Source organism: Oncorhynchus mykiss, chromosome Y (assembly GCF_013265735.2).
Source record: "Oncorhynchus mykiss isolate Arlee chromosome Y, USDA_OmykA_1.1, whole genome shotgun sequence".
Classification (NCBI taxonomy): Eukaryota; Metazoa; Chordata; class Actinopteri; order Salmoniformes; family Salmonidae; genus Oncorhynchus; species Oncorhynchus mykiss.
The window spans coordinates 3346564-3371342 of record NC_048593.1 but is presented as its reverse complement, the minus strand read 5'-3'; the positions used below and the strand labels follow the sequence as shown (position 1 = coordinate 3371342).

General features: G+C 41.9%; 1 protein-coding gene across 1 annotated transcript in view; it reads right to left on the bottom strand.

Moving 5' to 3' along the window:
* Positions 1–2916: 2916 nt before the first annotated feature.
* Positions 2917–24779, bottom strand: part of LOC118945281 (laminin subunit beta-1-like) — a 46268-nt gene continuing 24405 nt past the window's right edge. The window contains exons 2-4 of the mRNA XM_036967593.1: positions 7021–7285; positions 3608–3649; positions 2917–3245 (exon numbers count right to left, since the gene is read on the bottom strand). Of these exons, the coding sequence (XP_036823488.1) occupies positions 3241–3245; positions 3608–3649; positions 7021–7213 (240 nt within the window). The 5' untranslated portion in view covers positions 7214–7285 and the 3' untranslated portion in view covers positions 2917–3240. The remainder of the gene's footprint in view (positions 3246–3607; positions 3650–7020; positions 7286–24779) is intronic.

The following is a 24779-nucleotide window of genomic DNA, read 5'->3' as shown; positions in this document are numbered from 1 at the left end:
AATAGGTAGATAACAGGAAATCCTATAGGCTAAAGTACAGGCAGGGAAAAGGCTCGTAACGTAGTCCGGGAGATCAGACAATAGGTAGATAACAGGAAATCTGATGGGCTAAAATACAGGCAGGGAAAAGGCTCGTAACGTAGTCCAGGAGATCAGACAATAGGTAGATAACAGGAAATCTGATGGGCTAAAGTACAGGCAGGGAAAAGGCTCGTAACGTAGTCCAGGAGATCAGACAATAGGTAGATAACAGGAAATCCTATAGGCTAAAGTACAGGCAGGGAAAAGGCTCGTAACGTAGTCCAGGAGATCAGACAATAGGTAGATAACAGGAAATCCTATAGGCTAAAGTACAGGCAGGGAAAAGGCTCGTAACGTAGTCCGGGAGATCAGACAATAGGTAGATAACAGGAAATCTGATGGGCTAAAGTACAGGCAGGGAATTGGCAAAAGGAGTTGTAAGTGAGGCAGGAAAAACCCATACATGGGAGGAGTAAATCACAGAGTAAAACAAACATTATCTTACAATGATGGCGTGCAAAGACCTGAACTAAATAGTGTGTTTCATTATGCAGTGTAGCCTACTATCTATAGCTATATAGCCTACCGTATTTACTGTGGCTGCTATTTAGGTGCTATTTATAAAGGGGAAATGAAGGAGAATGAGATGCGCAGTTAAAGATGTTGCAGAACTGCTGTAACTGAAGCACCACTCCCTTCTGCCCAGTTTCCCTGATGTTGCTACGGCAATCAAGCTGTTTTTACCATCCCTGTAACTGTCGCTTCTGCGGAGATCGTTTTCTAAACTAAAAACCCACAAACAACTACTTAAGAAGCATTAGGCTTTCGGTCTGATGTGCGGTTCTGAACACCCTGGTAAGCGCCACTCATTGCACTGCCGCTGTCGTAACCTCGACCACGGCATTTGTTCAGCGATATCACCTTACGTTCAGTCACTAAAAAAAAAAAAAAAAACATGGCCTGATGCACTTTTTCAGTCACATTCCAGAAGCCCAAGAAAAATAGCACATCGGTTCATCCTAGTAAATATGAAACATTTAAAAAAAGGCTTATGAATGGCTCTTTGGGGGGTTACTGTCAAAATCAGTTATTCTATTACAAACAATTGACATCGATGACAGGTGCATGGGCCCCCAGAGCTCATATGTCGTCGCCCCTCCACTGTGCGGGGGTATCCGGTACGCCAGTGTGCACACGTCAGTACACACACACACACACACAAATTCAAACACCCACTACTGACCAGGGGTTGGAACCGGTTCAGGAAAAAAAACAAGCCGGAAATGTTTGAGTAACAGAATCAGAACCGGGAACGTAGGTGATCTATACTATTCAAAAACTGAACTGTTATTTTAAGAGCATGGAAACTGGTTAATAATGTTATTTTACGTTCTGGGGATTTCTTTCAGTCCCACAAAAAAACTGCTAAACAAAGTGCCTATGCAAAATCCTCACTATGTCACTCAAAAACGTATTCCAATGTCTGCCTGTCAGCTGAAAATCCTTGCCACTGTGTGTGCGTGCGTGTGTAAGCTACCTACCCCTCCCTCTCCGAAGCATAGGCTACTGGAGCCAACTGACATTACAAGCTTGATTCAGAAATTAGGGAAAGAGATGTTTTATTAGAGAAGGATAAACTTTGTCAATGCTAGTTAGGGGTACAATAGTTATCACGTTTCACATTGTATTTATTAACTAAAAAGGTTATTTGAACTCTGCTGCCACTCTGCACATACATGCTTGATTGCTAGCTAGGTAGCTCAGGTCCAATGTTAAGCCAACTCTCGGAAGTTAAAAGACATTCAAATAGATGATCTCATTGTATTTCATTGCACCTTTTCATTGTTGTTACACGTGTACACTGAATGATCTAATTGTACCTACAGTTGAAGTCGGAAATGTACATACACTTAGTTCGGAGTCATTAAAACTAGTTTTTCAACCACTCCACAAATTTCTAACCCTAACCCTAACTATAGTTTTGGCAAGTCGGTTAGGACATCTACTTTGTGCATGACACAAGTAATTTTTCCAACAATTGTTTACAGACAGATTATTTCACTTATAATTCACTGTATCACAATTCCAGTGGGTCAGAAGTTAATATACACTAAGTTGACTGCCTTTAAACAGCTTGGAAAATTCCAGAAAATTATGTCATGGCTTTAGAAGCTTCTGATAGGCTATTTGACATAATTTAAGTAAATTGGAGGTGTACATGTGGATGTATTTCAAGGCCTACCTTCAAACTCAGTGCCTCTTTGATTAACATTATGGGAAAATCAAAAGAAATCAGGCAAGACCTCAGCAAAAAAATTGTAGATGTACACAAGTCTGGTTCGTCCTTGGGAGCAATTTCCAAACGCCTGAAGGTATCACATTCATCTGTACAAACAATAGTACGCAAGTATAAACACCATGGGACCACGCAGCCGTCATACCGCTCAGGAAGGAGACGTGTTCTGTCTCCTAGAGATGAACGTACTTTGGTGCGAAAAGGGCAAATCAATCACAGAACAACAGCAAAGGACCTTGTGAAGATGCTGGAGGAAACAGGTACAAAATGATCTATATCCACAGTAAAACAAGTCCTATATCGACATAACCTGAAAGGCCGCTCAGAAAGGAAGAAGCCACTGCTCCAAAACCGCCAATAAAAAGACAGTCTACGGTTTGCAGCTGCACATGGGGACAAAGATTGTACTTTTTGGAGAAATGTCCTCTGGTCTGATGAAACAAAAATATAACTGTTTGGCCATAATGACTATTGTTATGTTTGGAGGAAAAAGGGGAAGGCTTGCAAGCAGAAGAACCCCATCCCAACCGTGAAGCACGGGGGTGGCAGCATCATGTTGTGGTGGCAGCATCATGTTGTGGTGGTGCTTTACTGCAGGAGGGAGTGCTGCACTTCACAAATTGATGGCATCATGAGGATGGAATATTTTGTGGATATATTGAAGCGACATCTCAAGACATCAGTCAGGAAGTTAACGTTTGAGGAGCACTTGGCTTGTAGACAGTTTAGTGTATTGGGGATTTTGTTTTCTCAAGAGGGTATTGTGCTTTCATAAATACATTTGGCTGTCCTGGCTTGTTTTGGAGTCTAATGATGTTGAGTTTGAGCTTGTTCCTGCCTGAAAGCTTTCATCCAATGGGTCTACAGGCTCTTTTCTACTGAAGCTGGTTTCAAGGTCATCATCAGCAGCAGCAGGAGCAGGATTAGTCTGTAGGACACACAGTAGTCAGTGATTAGCCAACATTTTACTACTTTGTCCGCATCACTCAAACAAGGTACTATATCCACCCACCCCCCTCGTGTCAATAGATCATGCATACTAACCTTCACACACAATACCCACCCCAGCAGACACCAGTCAGCAGACACCAGTCAGTCACCCACACCATCCCCTCCTTGCTAATATCCCCTTTTCTGCATGAACAATCAACCTCCATAAATCCAAGAAAACTAGCCTACTTATAAACAGACCAACTCTGACGACAAGACACAGACCTTGTTTATGCATAGCTCCAGTATATGTATTTGCTCATTCTGGTGTCATGGAAAAATTTAGCAAAGGTGACTTACACTTGTTCCTGGTGCTGAGCTTGATGTTGATGGGATTGGACTCTATATAGAACACACAGTCAAATTAGCTTCTGTGAAAGTCTGTAGCTAACGTAACATGACCAAACTAACATGTTTTATTTATTTCACCTTTATTTAACCAGATAGGCAAGTTGAGAACAAGTTCTCATTTACAATTGCAACCTGGCCAAGATAAAGCAAAGCAATTCGACACATACAACGACACAGAGTTACACATGGAGTAAAACAAACATACAGTCAATAATACAGTGGAAAAATAAGTCTATATACAATGTGAGCAAATGAGGTGAGATAAGGGAGGTAAAGGCAAAAAAAGGCCACGGTGGCGAAGTAAATACAATATAACAAGTAAAACACTGGAATGGTAGATTTGCAGTGGAAGAATGTGCAAGGTAGAGATAGAAATAATGGTGTGCAAAGGAGCAAAATACATGAATACAGTAGGGGGAGATGTAGTTGTTTGACCTAAATTATAGATGGGCTATGTACAGGTGCAGCAATCTGTGAGCTGCTCTGACAGCTGGTGCTTAAAGCTAGTGAGGGAGATAAGTGTTTCCAGTTTCAAAGATTTTTGTAGTTCGTTCCAGTCATTGGCAGCAGAGAACTGGAAGGAGAGGTGGCCAAAGGAAGAATTGGTTTTGGGGGTGACCAGAGAGATATACCTGCTGGAGCGCGTGCTACTGGTGGGTGCTGCTATGGGGACCAGCAAGCTGAGATAAGGGGGGACTTTACCTAGCAGGGTTTTGTAGATGACCTGCAGCCAGTGGGTTTGGCGACGAGAATGAAGCGAGGGCCAGCCAACGAGAGCAGTGGTGGGTAGTATATGGTCCTTTGGTGACAAAACGGATTGCACTGTGATAGACTGCATCCAATTTATTGAGTAGGGTATTGGAGGCTATTTTGTAAATAACATCGCCGAAGTCGAGGATCGGTAGGATGGTCAGTTTTACAAGGGTATGTTTGGCAGCATGAGTGAAAGATGCTATGTTGCGAAGTAGGAAGCCAATTCTAGATTTAACTTTGGATTGGAGATGTTTGATGTGAGTCTGGAAGGAGAGTTTACAGTCTAACCAGACACCTAGGTATTTGTAGTTGTCCACATATTCTAAGTCAGAACCGTCCAGAGTAGTGATGTTGGACAGGCGGGCAGGTGCAGGCAGCGATTGGTTGAAGAGCATGCATTTAGTTTTACTTGTATTTAAGAGCAATTGGAGGCCACGGAAGGAGAGTTGTATGGCATTGAAGCTCGCCTAGAGGGTTGTTAACACAGTGTCCAAAGAAGGGCCAGAAGTATACAAAATGGTGTCGTCTGCGTAGAGGTGGATCAGAGACTCACCAGCAGCAAGAGCGACATCATTGATGTATACAAAGAAGCGAGTCGGTTCAAGAATTGAACCCTGTGGCAACCCCATAGAGACTGCCAGAGGCCCGGACAACAGGACCTCCGATTTGACACACTGAACTCTATCAGAGAAGTAGTTGGTGAACCAGGCGAGGCAATCATTTGAGAAACCAATGCTTTCGAGTCTGCCGATGAGGATGTGGTGATTGACAGAGTCGAAAGCCTTGATTGCATAGCGGAGAATGTATGGTGGGATTCAAAATGGTCAGTAATCTGTTTGTTGACTTGGCTTTCGAAAACCTTAGAAAGGCAGGGTAGGATAGATATAGGTCTGTAGCAGTTTGGGTCAAGAGTGTCCCCCCCTTTGAATAGGGGGATGACCGCAGCAGCTTTTCAATCTTTGGGAATCTCAGACGACACGAAAGAGAGGTTGAACAGGCTAGTAATACGGGTGGCAACAATTTCGGCAGATAATTTTAGAAAGAAAGGGTCCAGATTGTCTAGCCCGGCTGATTTGTAAGGGTCCAGATTTTGCAGCTCTTTCAGAACATCAGCTGACTGGATTTGGGAGAAGGAGAAATGGGGAAGGCTTGGTATAGTTGCTGTGGGGGGTGCAGTGCTGTTGACTGGGGTAGGGGTAGCCAGGTGTAAAGCATGGACAGCCGTAGAAAAATGCTGATTGAAATTTTCAATTATAGTGGATTTATCTGTGATGACAGTGTTTCCTATCTTCAGTGCAGTGGGCTGCTGGGAGGAGGTGTTCTTATTCTCCATGGACTTTACAGTGTCCCAGAACTTTGTTGAGTTTGTTTTGCAGGAATCAAATTTCTGTCTGAAAAAGCTAGCCTTGGCTTTTCTAACTGCCTGTGTATATTGGTTTCTAGCTTCCCTGAAAAGTTGCATATCACAGGGGCTGTTCGATGCTAACGCAGAACGCCATAGGATGTTTTTGTGTTGGTTAAGGGCAGTCGGGTCTGGTTCATTGATAATTTGTGTGAGATTGAGGGCATCAAGCTTAGATTGTAGGATGGCTGGGGTGTTAGGCATGTTCCAGTTTAGGTCACCTAGCAGCACGAGCTCTGAAGATAGATGGGGGGCAATCAGTTCGCATATAATGTCCAGAGCACAGCTGTGGGCAGAGGGTGGTCTATAGCAGGCGGCAATGATGAGAGACTTGTTTTTAGAGAGGTGGATTTTTAAAAGTAGAAGTTCAAATTGTTTGGGTACAGACCTGGATAGTAGGACAGAACTCTGCAGGCTATCTTTGCAGTAGATTGCAATACCGCCCCCTTTGGCCATTATATCTTGTCTAAAAATGTTGTAGTTAGGGATGAAGATTTCAGAATTTTGGTGGTCTTCCTAAGCCAGGATTCAGACACGGCTAGACATATTAGCTTGCGAAATTACAAATCACATCGCCAGATAGCATCTGGCTAATTACATTGATTTGCTTTTTAATGTGAGAGCTAGCTAGCTAGCTAGATTTTAGTTTAGATACCTCAGCTCAACTTCTTTCTGCTATGCTGATGTTGGCTGATCGAATATCTTCCTCTTTGAAGGTGAAGAGGAAAATCGATGGAATAGCATCACTTTTCAATGTTCAACGACTTGGGCTCCCCATGAGTTGAGACTTCAGCTCCATTTCAAAATCCTCTGGCTGAAAGGGCTGGATACAAATAGATATTTCTCCAAATCAACTGTATACACCGGGGCGGTTCTACGTCCTGTAATCGCTAGGAATTCTGAATATTGTGGTTTGCTTACAACAAGGAAATGTAGATAGCGGTGAGATGCAGAAGCGTTCGTATTTGTGTGTAGTGAGGAAATCCACAATGTGTATTACATATATGATATGTTAAGAACATATTCAGGGAAATGTATAGTGAAATAGAGCAGTGGTGAAATGTCCCTTTAATTTAACACAGACAGTAAGAGAGTTAAATGTAACTCTGACAGAGTTAATTGCTTTCAAGCACTCTGGTTTGCCTCATGAAAAGGTGCTTGATTGAAACAAAGATGAAGATGATCATTATTCTAAAATGATTCTGACCTTCGCAACTCTGGATGATGGCACTACCCACGCAGCCCTCTGCGCAGTGCTCACAGTGTTTCCCTGTGGTGCTGTAGACGCAGCTCAGGCAGTGGGCGTTCTCTGAGTTACAGATGCGGGGGTGAGGTCCCGGGGTCGGCGTTCCCGCTGCAGTTGCAGGGCAGGCAGATGCTGACAGCGTTGTAGAATCCATCCCTGCACTGGTCACAGTTGGGTCCCTGGTACTCTGGCTTGCACTGGTCACACACGGAATGTCCACTCGGGTCTGAGAGGAAGATAGAAATATCACAGCAGGGTTTCAGAATGGGGAGTCAAGAAGACCTTCTGCCACTAGGTGGTGGTAGCGTACTGTATGATAAACGTGAGTTTGTAGAGATTGAATGTAGCGCACTGTAGGGTGTTTGCATGATAAACAATAGAACACTGAATAAAACTAAAACGAATAATCCACATTGACATTTTATTGTGAGAAGGAATAGACCATTTCAAACAGTTTCTGTTTCCAATCCTCCCCTATGTTTTCAAGATAGAATCTCTGCACAAAACAACATTTCTCAGGATGCACTGATAACTGTGGCAGAGATGGATATATACACACTAAAGAAAAAACTGTGAAGCATTGACAAATTTGTTGGGGGAAAGTGTTACATTTGCTCTTTCTGTGGATAACTCAACAAACGTCATTGCCTTGCTCAATGTGTTTTGCTAAATATGCTAGGAGACTATCACTAACTTCCAATACCCCCATACTGGACCTCCTATATGTGCACATGCACCAAACATAAATAGGATCTCTGTTTGCCTTGTCGTAAAGATTTGTCACTTAACTTTTGTGGCAAACACAACCAGTCATTATGTTTTCATCTGATAGTCAAACAATCACTTCGAAGGGCTCCTTTACTAGGCTACACATGCACGTTCATCCACTCGCAACATACACTATACGGTGCATTCCGAAAGTATTCAGACCCCTCCACTTTTACCACATATAGTGTATGTTGTGAGTACCAAAATATGGAAAAAGCCAAGAGGTCTGAATGCTTTTCTGATGGCACTGTATACAGAAGAATGTGGGCACCCCTTCAAATGAGTGGATTCGGCTATTTTAGCCACACCCATTGCTGACAGGTGTATTAAATTGAGCACACAACCATAGACAAACATTGGCAGTAGAATGGCCTTACTGAAGAGCTCAGTGACTTTCAACGTGGCACCGTCATAGGATGCCACCTTTCCAACAAGTCAGTTCATCAAACTTCTGCCCTGCTAGAGCTGCCCCAGTCCTGTACGTGCTGTTATTGTGAGGTGGAAACGTCTAGGAGCAACAACGGCTCAGCCGTGAAGTGGTAGGTCACACAAAATCACAGCCTGGTGCTGATGCACGTAGTGTGTAAAAATTGTCTGTTCTCGTTTGCAATACTCACTACCAAGTTCCAAACTGCCTCTGGAAGCAACTCAGTGCAATAACTGTTTGTTGGGAGCATCATGAAATGGGTTTCCATGGCCAAGCAGCCGCACACAAGCCTAAGATCACCATGCGCAATGCCAAGCGTCGGCTGGAGTGGTGCAAAGCTTGCAGCCATTGGACTCTCTGAAATTATGAATCACGCTTCACCATCTGGCAGGAGAACGCTACCTGCCCGACTGCATAGTGCCAGTGGTAAAGTTTGGTGGAGTGGGAATAATGGTCTGGGGCTGTTTTTCATGGTCCCTTAGTTCCAGTAAAGCGATATCTTAATTCTACAGCATACAATGACATTCTAGACGATTCTGTGCTTCCAACTTTGTGGCAACAGTTTGGGGAAGGCCCTTTCCTGTTTCAGCACAACAATGCCCCGTGAACAAATCAAGGTCCATAACAAAAATGTTTGTCAAGATTGGAGTGAAAGAAGTTGACTGGCCTATACAGAGCCCTGACCTCAACCCCTTCGAACACATTTGGATTGAATTGGAACGCCAACTGAGAGCCATGCCTAATCGCCCAACATCAGTGCCCGACCTCACTAATGCTCTTGTGGCTGAATGGAAGCAAGTCCTCGCAACAATGGTCCAACGCCTAGTGGGAAGCCTTCCCAGAAGAGTGGAGGCTGTTATAGCAGCAAAGGGGAGAACAACTCCATATTAATGCCCATGATTTTGGAATGAGGTTTTCGACGAGCAGGTGTCCTCATACTTTGGTCAATGTAGTGTATTTCCAGCCTCCAAACCAATGCTCGACTTGGGCTGTAGTTCACCGGAGCAGAGTACCGAACCTCCAAATGATGTATTGTTTGAGCTCCTGTTCCTCGTATAGAATATTATCTTGCACTGAAATATAAACAGTACCGGCACCCAATTCCAGTCCAAGTCAAGCACTGCTCTAAACAGTCGTGAATGGAAAGAGACATCTGTTACACAAAACACCAAAAAGTGCAATGACATTTGGCAATTGTCATTAGGCTAGAATGTGTTCTTCCACTGCTGTCTGCAACCATCTCTGCCTTGGCAAAATTTCAGTGTTCTGATCGAGCCACATCGGATTTTGGAGCATAGGCTATACCACCAATTTTCAAGTCCATTCACTCATTTTGTTGCCTCTTACATGCGGTAATGATAAGTGGTGTAATAGCCTACAGTTTCCTTGACATTTTGTTTAAATTATTGTGATAGACTCATGTTTTACCTGTACGGCGTACACCCACTGTGTATTTTGCTGGGACACGTACCAGACCCCCTTACTTTCATCCCTGCTTTCAATGCAGATCCTACCACACTCGTTTCAGATTATAGTTGACCATGCCACTGCATATTCTTCACACTCTTTTTGGCCACAATCCTATATCACCAGACACATTTTAATAGCAGAAGTAGACAGGGCCCACCAGTTCATAACACTAAATATTACAAAGGCTTAAGAAATTCTCTCATTCATGCACCTCCTAAACAGTGGAATTACATGACCAGCTTGTCTTGCACTATTGAACTGAAGCCCTACATTTGAGTGCTACATTTCTGTTCTACATCTGAGCTCCATAATCCGTGTGGTTAGTTCCTCTTCTTTCCTTTGTTTCAGTGCTCCGCTATCATAGCTGATTGTATCGACTTCAAAACAGTCTGAATGGCAATAATGAAGCCTATGGATTGAGTAGAATGTACTAGAACTTTATTGTGCCAAGGATGCAAGTCGTATATACAGTACCAGTAAAAAGTAAAAAAACACACCTACTCATTCAAGGATCTTTCTTTATTTTTTACTATTTTCTACCTCGTAGAATAATAGTGAAGACATCAAAACTATGAAATAACACATGGAATCATATAGTAACCAAAAAAGTTTTAAACACATCAAAATAAATATTTTAGATTTTAGATTCTTAAAAGTAGCCACCTTTTGCCTTGATGACAGCTTTGCGCACTCTTGGCATTCTCTCAACCAGCTTCATGAGGTTGTCAAGGTTACATTGCACATTCATTGTCAGGTAGAGACACAGTAGTGCATTGGGACCCAAAAGCATAATCAGTGCTCTAACTCCCCCTTGGTCGTTAGGGCAAATCTGGTCTGTGATAGGAGGGGGGTTCACACCTAGTTCGGCTATTAGACTATTCTTTAGTAAAGGTTGAATAGTCTAATGTTCAGCTATTAGCCCCCCTCCCCAACTTGCAACAAATTGTTGTTACTCCCATCTCGTTCCTCGACCTCTTCCAGGAGTCATTCCCCACCTGACTGGCTTTTTGTCGAGATAAAAAATAAATATGAAAGCAACTTTTTTCTTTTCAATCAAAAATAATTTGTCTGAAAGAAGAAACGAGGCTTCAAAGCAACAACAAAAACATTTGCAATCAAATATTTTGAGATATAGCGCAAAAATGCATTTTATTCCCCAAAAATATATTGAGAACAAAAAATGTATTTCAAAAGAAAATATTTCGCTATCAACCACCCTCCATTTTGTCAGTTTGGCTACAACCAATACTGTTCAGCCTTTCTTTCTGACACAAATGAAGTCATAGCGGACACCTACGAAGGACTGTGTGATGAAGGCATCTCAGGTAAGCAGCACTGGGCGTTCTTCCGTCAAACTTCTACATAGCTAGTAGTTAGCTTCTACGATTCAGTGTATGTTCATAACATTCTACTATATTACATACATGCATACCGTAGAATGATAAATCATGCAATTATTATTCTCAAGCTAACCAAAAACATTTAGCTATGATCGCCTGTTCTCGCCATTTTCAGTTGAATTATTCTAACTTTCTTTCATGACAACTCATAAGCAAGCTATGTCATATGTTTCATAGTCGATATATAACCATATTTCATGACAGTGTAACGGTTAGATGTTTTTTTACAGAAGGATGAAAGAACACAATATGTCTGTCAGGGAATGCTATTTGGATATGTCAGATGAAGAGTTAGTCCAGAAAGTCAGGACCATTAAGGCAAAGATGTCCCATGCGGGCTTTAGAATGGTCAAAGGAAGTCTCAGAGCAGTGGACCATTGTGTACAATGGCGAAGAGTTAGGGAGTGTTTGCAGCGTGTAGATGGTGCAGGTATCATTACTAGACATTTTTTTAATGATGTATGAAATTGGAGTTGTTCTTCATCAACTGGTAATACATAAATAACGAAGCAGGTTAATAAGTTAAACATTTCACTTTTGATTCCAATGCTTTTTTTTCAAGATACAATATTGTCATCTTTAGCAGTATAGATGGATTTTCAAGGAAGGTAAGTATAGTATTTTGTATGCATATTGCATATTTCCCATCACCTAATGAACAACCACAATACCAGTCTGGTGTTAAGCTTTCTGTGCTGTATTGACGTATCCTGAAATATGACATCTGCTGCTTTATATCTCAGTTATTGTTTTCATATCTACAAAAAATAAGACATTTTCTTTACTTTCAGAGAGCGAGCTGATCAAGGGGTCGAAAATGTAGCTATTTCCAGATGTTCACGGTTTGAGGAACAGGCCTTGGAAGCTTTACTGTGGCAAAAGTGTCCATAACCAGAGGTAATTGAAATGTTCTGTGTTATTTTTCTCCATCTCTGCCTGTCTTGTTGTACATGGAACCTGTCTCACATGCATTAATTAAAAAAACCTAAAGATGTCAGCTGCTCATTTTCAGATTTACACCACATAAACACACATTCATTTTCACTGGACTATCAAGCCCCTGTTGCTGCCAAGTCTTGATTTCCCTGGGGGTTAGCCTTGTAATAACCAAGTGGTGAGACACATAGCCCTCTATATTTAAATGTTTCAGGTGCACTCAGATAGGTGTCTGCATCACATACAGTTAGTAACCACTCACAGAGGCACACAGAACTTGCATTTTTATAACCTCGGACCCACCTCAGTGTTCACTATTCATGGAGGAAGACCACAGAGATTATGCCCCCCCCCCCACACAAAACCTTTTCTTTCTCTCTGTTAGAGTGGAACGCTATGGAGAGATGTTTGGAGTGCTGTGACACATCAGTATCACAACTTGCTGCACAGTTTGGAGGAAGACGGCTACCCTGACCTGCCAAATTCTATCCACCTCTTCTGTGTGGGATATGTGTTCCTACCTTGTCTGCGGGTAGATCTGCAGCATTTCACAGAGAGTTGGAATAATCACCCTTTAAGTACAGAGGCGAACCTGACGCCTCACCAGCTGTTGCCTTAGCACTACACAACAGATTCAAATGATCAAGTCATCATCAAGCTTCAAGTGGTATTTATGTTTTCATTTGTGATCTGGTAATGTAAAAGTTTAATAATGACATTATCTTCTATTGTTTGTCCTCATGTGTCTGTTTTTCAGCATAAAGTACTCTGTAGCCACTTAGTATGGACACCAGGTGAGACTACACACACACAGTTATATCAGCTGTATTGATGAACACCTCCCGCATCTGAACTGGCTGACACAGAGGGCACAGCATGATCATAGGTGAGTGGTCACTTGGTCGGGTCAACAGGAAGTATTATTAAGGAGATGCTTTACATTGAAATACAGACAGAGATGTAGTAGTCCCAGAGTTAATGATCCCAGGTCAGTTTATATTATACAGGAAGTATTATTAAGGAGATGCTTTACATTGAAATACAGACAGAGATGTAGTAGTCCCAGAGTTAATGATCCAAGGTCAGTTTTGCATTTCACCTCCTGATGATTATGATGACTGGCCGTGTTAGAATAAAAACACAAGGCTTAATCATGCTCTCTCTCTATCTATCAGTCTCTCGTCTGCAGGGGTGATTTGATGTGAGAGAGGAAGCCAGTCCCGTCATCGACACCTCACCCGCTCTTAAGATAACCTTCGGGCTGACTGGGAGCCCAAGGCTGGTTAGGAGACACCGCTAGAGACTCTATGTAATTGTGATGAACTGAGAGAATATTAGGGTAGCCCTGTAATTCATTAATCATATGCTGTCTGCCTCTGTTCTTACCTCTCTCCCAACCTCGTCTTTCTTACTCGGTTTTTATGCACACCATATGTGCATTGAAGTACAGAATGAACTTGTATTTATAATATAACATCACAATTTTCATAATTATAATGCATCTATGTATTTATAACACCTGGATAATGAACTTTCAATAAAGCGTTTCACATTCTCCGCTGGTTGAAATTAAGTGTCTCATTGAAATTCTACACCTATCCTGTGTCCTCAGATTAATGCAGATGAAGGGAGTTAGATATGCATAGGAAGTGTAGTGTACTGTTTTTTTCCTTGTATATATGAATTACAAATCAGCCTTTACTTAAATCATGTTTCCAGTCTATTGCATAGTTACAATGTGTAATCATTGATGTCCCAGGAGCAGGAGTGGTAAACACTGTTGAAGTGTATAATTGTAATACACACCTGCAGACACAGCATCATTCAACGAATGGAGTTTGATACACCTGGTATTGGATATGAGAGTACATGATCAGTGAATATATTCAATGTACAGGCTACATTGTGGAAATCTCATGCGTGGTAATAACTACAGTACATGTATATAGGACTTGCATCCTTGGCACAATAAAGTTATTATATTCTACTCAAACCATAGGCTTCATTAATGCCATCCAGACTTGAGGTTGATACAACAACTATGATAGCTGAGGTTAATAGGTTCTGAACTAATATTTATAACAAACGTTTTAGTTTCCATACACAGATCGGCTACATACTGTAGCTTGCTACACATCCATAGGCACACAGATCGGCTACATACTGTAGCTTGCTACACATCCATAGGCACACAGATCGGCTACATAATGTAGCAAGCTACAGATCCATAGGCACACAGATCGGCTACATACTGTAGCTTGCTACACATCCATAGGCACACAGATCGGCTACATACTGTAGCAAGCTACAGATCCATAGGCACACAGATCGGCTACATACTGTAGCAAGCTACAGATCCATAGGCATACAGATCGGCTACATACTGTAGCAAGCTACAGATCCATAGGCACACAGATCGGCTATAAAATGTAGCAAGCTACAGATCCATAGGCACACAGATCGGCTACATACTGTAGCTAGCTACAGATCCATAGGCACACAGATCGGCTACATACTGTAGCTAGCTACAGATCCATAGGCACACAGATCGGCTACATACTGTAGCTTGCTACACATCCATAGGCACACAGATCGGCTACATACTGTAGCAAGCTACAGATCCATAGGCACACAGATCGGCTACATACTGTAGCTTGCTACAGATCCATAGGCACACAGATCGGCTACATACTGTAGCTTGCTACACATCCATAGGCACACAGATCGGCTACATATTGTAGCAAGCTACAGATCCATAGGCACACAGATCGGCTACATACTGTAGCAAGCTACAGATCCATAGGCACACAGATCGGCTACATACTGTAGCAAGCTACAGATCCATAGGCACACAGATCGGCTACATACTGTAGCAAGCTACAGATCCATAGGCACACAGATCGGCTACATACTGTAGCAAGCTACAGATCCATAGGCACACAGATCGGCTACATACTGTAGCAAGCTACAGATCCATAGGCACACAGATCGGCTACATACTGTAGCAAGCTACAGATCCATAGGCACACAGATCGGCTACATACTGTAGCAAGCTACAGATCCATAGGCACACAGATCGGCTACATACTGTAGCAAGCTACAGATCCATAGGCACACAGATCGGCTACATATTGTAGCTAGCTACACATCCATAGGCATACAGTTCTTTTTATACTCCACTACACAATAATCAAGTAAACAGTTAGCTAGATATCTTACTTCAGTTGCATTGCAAGGCAAGCGTACATAATTGTTCATTCAATTTGCAGTAAATGCTTTAGCTAGCTAGATTCTTTACATCCACTGTTTCACATGACGATAGCCTGGTTTGCTGGTTTTCTCAGGAGTCCCTAAAACATTAAACAACATGAATTACAATTTCATACTTATGTCATAACACTAGCTAGCTGGCTAATGTTAGATAGTCAGTTAACTTGCTAAATAGCGATTTTCGTAAATGAACTTTGACAAAAAAATAGGCACAATCGTTTGTCTCTACATTAACTAACATATTCCTCTCAATTGTAAATGTTTTGCTTGACTCGTTATGACGTTATATTTACTTGCATCATAACGTTTTGTTAGCCATCTTTGCTGAAGAAAGTCACCAGGGACAGATGGGAGGGGTGGCTCGCATCAAATTCATCATTGGAACCACCCGATATGATTCGTCATATGAAAACCTTTAGACCCAAATCCATAAGGAGTTCTCTAACTCCCCCTTGTGGTGGTCTGGACAATGAAGCCGTGACGCTGGGTACCTCTGAGTCCCGCAGTGTAAGCTCACATCTTTTAAAGGACCAACCACTGTATGTTGTTATCTTAGGTCTCTTTATGTAGTGTCTCTCGTCGTGATGTGTGTTTTGTCCTATATTTTTATTTACTTAATTCTTGTTTTTAATCCCCAGTCCCCGCAGGTGGCCTTTTGCCTTTTGGTAGGCCATCATTGTAAATAAGAATTTGTTCTTAACTGACTTGCCTGGTTAAATAAAGGTTAAATAAAAAAATTTAAAAAGTTGTTGCCTGTACATTGAATATATTCACTGATCATGTACTCTACCTTGGCAAATAAAGGTGCGGTTCAGGTATGAATGTCTGTGAAGTATTTTCAGTCAGTCCTATCCAACACCAGGAGTAAAAATAATGCCAGTCTTTGAATGATGCTGTGTCTGCAAGAATGTACAGTATTACAAGTATACACTTCAACAGTGTTTACCAATCCTGGTCCTAGGACATCAACGGATACACATTGTGTACTCATATACATATGCAATAGACTAGAAACATGATTTAAGTAGTTAAAGGCTGATTTGTACTTCATACATACAGAAAGAGAATTTAAAAAACAGTACACTACACTTCCTATGCATCATGTAAATACTCTATAATCGGTTCATCTCAATATCAAATTTCCTTAATTTGCATTGATCTGAGGACACAGGATAGCTGTAGTATTTCATCAAATGAGAGATTTCATTTCAACCAGTAGAGAATGTGAAACATTTTATTGAAAGTGAATTATCCAAGTGTTATAAATGCATAATACATGCATTATAAATATAATAATTGTAATTTATTATAAATACAAGTAAAATCTGTACTTCAATGCACATCTGGTGTGCATTATAAAAACAGGAAGAAAGAGGTGTGAGAGTGTAAAAGAACGAAAGGGAAAGAGGTAAGACCAGAGGAGCAGGGAACACAGCATATGATTCATGAATTACAGTGCCACCCTAATTTCCCTCAGTTCATCACAATGACATAAGTGTCTGTACCAGTGTCGCCTAACCAGCCTTGATCCCCCAGTTGGCCCGAAGGTTAGGAGACACCACTAGAGATCGCACCTGTACTACCATTACTGTACCTCAATTGCGCCTCGCAAAGTTGGTCAAAGTGCCATAGGGGACTTCGCTGCGGTCACTTGTCTGTCGCTGCCATTTTTCCAACTGTTAACGACGATAACGTAGTACTGGAGAGTCGACTCCAAAATAATTGATTCCTCAATTCCTTGCACGTCGACTCCCGGTGTCAACTCCCATTTCTGAGTGTCAAGACTAGAGGTTGACCGATTAATCGGAATGGCCGATTTTCAAGTTTTCATAACAATCAGAAATCGGTAATTTTGGACGCCGATATTGCCGATTATTATTAATTATTTATTTTTACACCTTTATTTAATCTTTATCAATGACGGCCTAGGAACGGTGGGTTAACTGCCTTGTTCGACGGATTTTTACCTTGTCAGCTCAGGGATTCAATCTTGCAACGTTACGATGAACTAGTCCAACGCTCTAACCACCTGCCCCATGAGGAGCCCGCCTGTTATGCGAATGCAGTAAGAAGCCAAGGTAAGTTGCTGGCTAGCATTAAACTTAATCAATCATAATCACTAGATATAACTACACATGGTTGATGATATTACTAGTTTATCTAGTATGTCCTGCGTTGCATATAATCAATGCAGTGCGCATTCGCGAAAAAGGACTGTCGTTGCTCCAACGTGTACCTAACCATAAACACCAATGCCTTTCTTAAAATAAATACACAGAAGTAAATATTTTTAAACCTGCATATTTAGCTAAAAGAAAATCCAGGTTAGCAGGCAATATTAACCAGGTGAAATTGTGTCACTTCTCTTGCGTTCATTGCAACCAGAGTCAGGGTATATGCAACAGTTTGGGCAGCCTGGCTCATTGCGAACTAATTTGCCAGGATTTTACATAATTTTGACATAACATTGAAGTTTGTGCAATGTAACAGGAATATTTAGACTGATGGATTCCACCCGTTAGATGAAATATGGAACGGTTCCGTATTTCACTGAAAGAATAAACGTCTTGTTTTCGAGATGATAGTTTCCAAATTTGACCATATTAACCTGTTAGAGCTCTAGGGGCGCTATTTCATTTTTGGATAAAAAACGTTCCCGTTTTAAGCGCGATATTTTGTCACGAAAAGATGCTCGACTATGCATATTCTTGACAGTTTTGGAAAGAAAACACTCTGAAGTTTCAGAATCTGCAAAGATTTTGTCTGTAAGTGCCCCAGAACTCATTCTACAGGCGAAACCAAGATGATGCATCACCCAGGAATTAGCAGAATTTCTGAAGCTCTGTTTTCCATTCTCTCCTTATATGGCTGTGATTGCGCAACGAATGAGCCTACACTTTCTGTCGTTCGCCCAAGGTCTTAGCAGCATTGTGACGTATTTGTAGGCATATCATTGGAAGATTGACCATAAGAGATTACATTTCCCAAGTGTCCGCCTGGTGTCCTGCGTCGAATTCGGTGCGCAATTGCCAGCTGCTTCCACTTTACCATTTGATTCAGGGGAGAAAGCATGTGTCCAAGAACGATGTATCAATGAAGAGATATGTGAAAAACACCTTGATGATTGATTCTAAACAACGTTTGCCATGTTTTCAGTCGATATTATGGAGTTAATTTGGAAAAAAGTTTGCGTTTTGAGGACTGAATTTATGGATTTTTTTTGGTGGCCAAATGTGATGTATAAAACGGAGCTATTTCTAATACACAAGGAATCTTTTTGGAAAAACTGAGCATCTGCTATCTAACTGAGAGTATCCTCATTGAAAACATCAGAAGTTCTTCAAAGGTAAATGATTTTATTTGAAGGCTTTTATGTTTTTGTTAATGTTGCGTGCTGGATGCTAACGCTAATGCTAACGCTAAATGCTAACGCGAAATGCTAACTCTAGCTAGCTACTTTTACACAAATTATTGTTTTCCTATGGTTGAGAAGCATATTTTGAAAATCTGAGATGACAGTGTTGTTTACAAAAGGCTAAGCTTGAGAGATGGCATATTTATTTCATTTCATTTGCGATTTTCATAAATAGTTAACGTTGTGTTATGCTAATGAGCTTGCTGATAGATTTACACAATCCTGGATACAGGGTTTTTTTCATAGCTAAACGTGACGCAGAAAACGGAGCGATTTGTCCTAAACAAATAATCTTTCAGGAAAAACTGAACATTTGCTATCTGAGAGTCTCCTCATTGAAAACATCTGAAGTTCTTCAAAGGTAAATGATTTTTTTGAATGCTTTTCTGTTTTTTTGTGTAAATGTTGCCAGCTGAATGTTAATGCTAAATGCTACGTTAGCCATCAATACTGTTACACAAATGCTTGTTTTGCAATGGTTGAGAAGCATATTTTGAAAATCTGAGATGACAGTGTTGTTAACAAAAGGCTAAGCTTGAGAGCTAGCATATTTATTTCATTTCATTTGCGATTTTCATGAATAGTTAACGTTGCGTTATGGTAATGAGCTTGAGTCTGTATTCACAAACCCGGATCCGGGATGGGGAGATCAGAAAGGTTAATGACCTAAGGCTCACATTTCTGTGTGTTATTATGTTATAATTAAGTCTATGATTTGATGGAGCAGTCTGACTGAGCAATGGTGGGCAATGGCAGACTAAATAACTTTTTTGCCTGCTTTGAGGACAATACAGTGCCACTGACACGGCCTGCAACGAAAACATGCGGCCTCTCCTTCACTGCAGCCGAGGTGAGTAAGACATTTAAACGTGTTAACCCTCGCAAGGCTGCAGGCCCAGACGGCATCCCCAGCCGCGCCCTCAGAGCATGCACAGACCAGCTGGCCGGTGTGTTTACGGACATATTCAATCAATCCCTATACCAGTCTGCTGTTCCCACATGCTTCAAGAGGGCCACCATTGTTCCTGTTCCCAAGAAAGCTAAGGTAACTGAGCTAAACGACTACCGCCCCGTAGCACTCACTTCCGTCATCATGAAGTGCTTTGAGAGACTAGTCAAGGACCATATCACCTCCACCCTACCTGACACCCTAGACCCACTCCAATTTGCTTACCGCCCAAATAGGTCCACAGACGATGCAATCTCAACCACACTGCACACTGCCCTAACCCATCTGGACAAGAGGAATACCTATGTGAGAATGCTGTTCATTGACTACAGCTCGGCATTCAACACCATAGTACCCTCCAAGCTCGTCATCAAGCTCGAGACCCTGGGTCTCGACCCCGCCCTGTGCAACTGGGTACTGGACTTCCTGACGGGCCGCCCCCAGGTGGTGAGGGTAGGCAACAACATCTCCTCCCCGCTGATCCTCAACACTGGGGCCCCACAAGGGTGCGTTCTGAGCCCTCTCCTGTACTCCCTGTTCACCCACGACTGCGTGGCCACGCACGCCTCCAACTCAATCATCAAGTTTGCGGACGACACAACAGTGGTAGGCTTGATTACCAACAACGACGAGACGGCCTACAGAGAGGAGGTGAGGGCCCTCGGAGTGTGGTGTCAGGAAAATAACCTCACACTCAACGTCAACAAAACTAAGGAGATGATTGTGAACTTCAGGAAACAGCAGAGGGAACACCCCCCTATCCACATCGATGGAACAGTAGTGGAGAGGGTAGCAAGTTTTAAGTTCCTCGGCATACACATCACAGACAAACTGAATTGGTCCACTCACACAGAGAACATTGTGAAGAAGGCGCAGCAGCGCCTCTTCAACCTCAGGAGGCTGAAGAAATTAGGCTTGTCACCAAAAGCACTCACAAACTTCTACAGATGCACAATCGAGAGCATCCTGGCGGGCTGTATCACCGCCTGGTACGGCAACTGCTCCGCCCTCAACCGTAAGGCTCTCCAGAGGGTAGTGAGGTCTGCACAACGCATCACCGGGGGCAAACTACCTGCCCTCCAGGACACCTACACCACCCGATGTCACAGGAAGGCCATAAAGATCATCAAGGACATCAACCACCCGAGCCACTGCCTGTTCACCCCGCTATCATCCAGAAGGCGAGGTCAGTACAGGTGCATCAAAGCTGGGACCGAGAGACTGAAAAACAGCTTCTATCTCAAGGCCATCAGACTGTTAAACAGCCACCACTAACATTGAGTGGCTGCTGCCAACACACTGACACTGACTCAACTCCAGCCACTTTAATAATGGGAATTGATGGGAAATGATGTAAATATATCACTAGCCACTTTAAACAATGCTACCTTATATAATGTTACTTACCCTACATTATTCATCTCATATGCATACGTATATACTGTACTCTATACCATCGACTGTATCCTTATGTAATACATGTATCACTAGCCACTTTAACTATGCCACTTTGTTTACATACTCATCTCATATGTATTTACTGTACTCGATACCATCCACTGTATCTTGCCTCTGTACCATCACTCATTCATATATCCTTATGTACATATTCTTTATCCCCTTACACTGTGTACAAGACAGTAGTTTTGGAATTGTTAGTTAGATTACTTGTTGGTTATTACTGCATTGTCGGAACTAGAAGCACAAGCATTTCGCTACACTCGCATTAACATCTGCTAACCATATGTATGTGACAAATAAGATTTGATTTGATTTGATTTGGGCACCAGCAGGCTCATAAGCATTCATTCAAACAGCACTTTCATGCGTTTTGCCAGCAGCTCTGCTGTTTATGACTTCAAGCCTATCAACTCCCGAGATTAGTCTGGTGTAACGATGTGATGTGAAATGGCTAGCTAGTTAGCGGGGTGCGCACTAATAGCGTTTCAAACGTCACACACTCTGAAACTTGGAGTGGTTGTTCCCCTTGCTCTGCATGGTTAACGCTGCTTCGAGGGTGGCTGTTGTCGTTGTGTTCCTGGTTCAAGCCCAGGTAGGAGCGAGGAGAGGTACGGAAGCTATACTGTTACACCGGCAATACTAAAGTGCCTATAAGAACATCCAATATTCAAAGGTATATGAAATAGAAATGGTATAGAGAGAAATAGTCCTATAATTCCTATAATAACTACAACCTAAAACTTCTTACCTGGGAATATTGAAGACTCACGTTAAAAGGAACCACCAGCTTTCATATGTTCTCATGTTCTGAGCAAGGAACTGAAACGTTAGCTTTCATACATGGCACATATTGCACTTTTACTTTCTTCTTCAACACTTTGTTTTTGCATTATTTAAACCAAATTGAACATGTTTCAATATTTATTTCAGACTAAATAGATTTTATTGATGTATTATATTAAGTTAAAATAAGTGTTCATTCAGTATTGTTGTAATTGTCATTATTACAAATACATTTTAAAAATCGTCCGATTAATCGGTATCGGCTTTTTTTGTCCTCCAATAAACGATATCGGTATCGGCGTTGAAAAATCATAATCGGTCGACCTCTAGTCATGTAATGGAGGAGCATCTTTCATAGCGAGCCAGCGAGGGTATCCACTAGATAGCCCAACCACAAAGTCAAAATTGGCTATTTCGTAAACATGAATGAAAACTAAAATTAGTTTAATGTAAGTTTATAGTTAGGCATAAAGTTAGCCATGTGGTTAAGGATAGGATTCAAATAAAATTTTAAGAAGAAAAATGGTAGAAATATGCAGGATTTTTGACTTTGTGGCTGTGGTATTTAGTGACAACCGCTAGCGAGGGACGGAGAGAGAGGGGAGTGGCAAAGTATATGCAGGTCGGCCACTAGGCAGTCAGAGCTGTGCACTCGGCCTATCTATAGGCAATAAAAAGGCTTGCAATGTCTCGCAACTTCAGTAAAGCAGGGCCTATCAGCGGCAGGTAAGCCTAGCGGTTAGAGCATTTGGCCCAACAACCGAAGGGTTACAAGATCAAATCCCAGAGATGACAAGGTAAAAATCTGTTGTTCTGCCCCTGAACAAGGCAGTTAACTCACTGTTCCTAGGTCCTCACTGTAAATAATAATTTGTTCTTAACTGACTTGCCTAGTTAAATAAAGGTTAAATAAAATGTAAAAATGAATAGGCTAGGATATTGAAATGAGAGAGATGCAACACTTTGCTCTCACACAGCATGTGCAAGGGTTTGCTTCACGCTGTGGTCAGGGGCCTCATTTATAAATGTTGTGTACACACAAAATATGGCCCAAAACATACATGCAGCAGTTTTCTAGCAAAAGACAAAGACAGAAAACAATCACCCACAAACCCCAACACAAAACAAGCTACCTTAATATGGTTCCCAATCAGAGACAATGACTAACACCTGCCTCTGATTGAGAACCATATCAGGCCAAACACAGAAACAGACAAACTAGACACACAACATAGAGAACCCACCCAGTATTGTAGTGTATTTCTGTCTGTAAAAAGCCCCCTTGTGGGTTAAAGACTCATTCTGATTGGCTGGGCCTTGATCTGGCTCCCAAATGGGCGGGCCTATGTCCTCCCCCCTCCCCCTTTGTCCCTCAGAACAGCCTCAATTCGTCTGGGCATGGACTCTACAAGGTGTAGAAAGCATTCCACAGGGATGATGGCCCATGTTGACTCCAATGCTTCCCACAGTTGTGTCAAGTTGGCTGGAAGTCCTTTGGGCGGTGGACCATTCTTTATACACACGGGAAACTGTTGAGCGTGAAAAACCCAGCAGCGTTGCAGTTCTCGACACAAACCGGTGCGCCTGGCACCTACTACCATACCCTGTTCAAAGGCACTTACATTTTCAGTCTTGCCCATTCACCCTCTGAATGGCACACATACACAATCCATGTCTCAATTGTCTCAAGCCTTAAAAATCTTCTTTAACCTGTCTCCTCCCCTTAATCTACACTGATTTAAGTGGAGTTAACAGGTGACATCATAAGGGATCATAGCTTTCACCTGGATTCACCTGGTTAGTCTGTCATGGAAAGAGCACGTGTTCTTAATGTTTTGTATATTCAATTTATGTTTGAGGCTTTACTGAGCCAGACAAACTTTTCTCTTCGAAGAGAGCCCAAGCACTTCCCCTGTGTTTCCCCAGATCAAGTATGAAGACATTGCGCATCTCTAGTCAGAAAAAGCCTTCCACAAAGCTTTTCCTCCTGGCACATTTTCTGGCTGGCGCCCGCATTGCCTTCATTGTTGTTTTCCTTACAAATAATAACTTTGGACATGTGTGCATTCCTATCAAAGTAAGTGCTTTATTTTCTGTATATCGTCTTGTCGTTTCTACTGGAGCATACCGTACGCATGCATAGAACATAATGTATTTACTGTTTAATTCACTTATTTTCAAGTTCGGGTGACAAATTATGCATTCTGATTCTTGCATATATTGTAATGGACACATATGATGTTTGGGAAGGATACCTCCGTTATCTGTCAAGTTTCCATCCAAAACTTTGTCGATGTGATATGATAATGGATCAAAGTATTTTTGTAAAGATAGGAATGTGATTGTAGGAGTCATAAGAAATAACTTCTTATCACATCCTTTGCACAGTAACTAGCCACGCCCCAAGTGAGGTCAGAAGAGCGTGTCAGTGTGATGGAACCGCCCTTTTCGACCAGAGTGCTTAAAAGGATTGGAAGAGAAATTATCAGACCAGAAAGATGTGAGACCATGGTCAACATGTTTGAAATTATGAGAAATTAACCTCAATACCAGAAGAAGATAAACTCTCCAGAATAGACCCGAACACTGACAGGCTGCAGCTGTGCATGTAACATGTTTAAAACTCTTGACTATCCACACGAGCAAAGAACAAGCTCTCAACAAAAGACACCACTGGTGACACACTGGTGTTTCTGATCAATTTGATGTGATTTTAATGGACAAAAAAATTGCTTTTCTTTCAAAGGCAAGGACATTTCTAAGTGACAGTGTAGACATTGTTAATGTTGTAAATGACTATTGTAGCTGGAAACGGCAGATTTTTTAATGGAATATCTACAT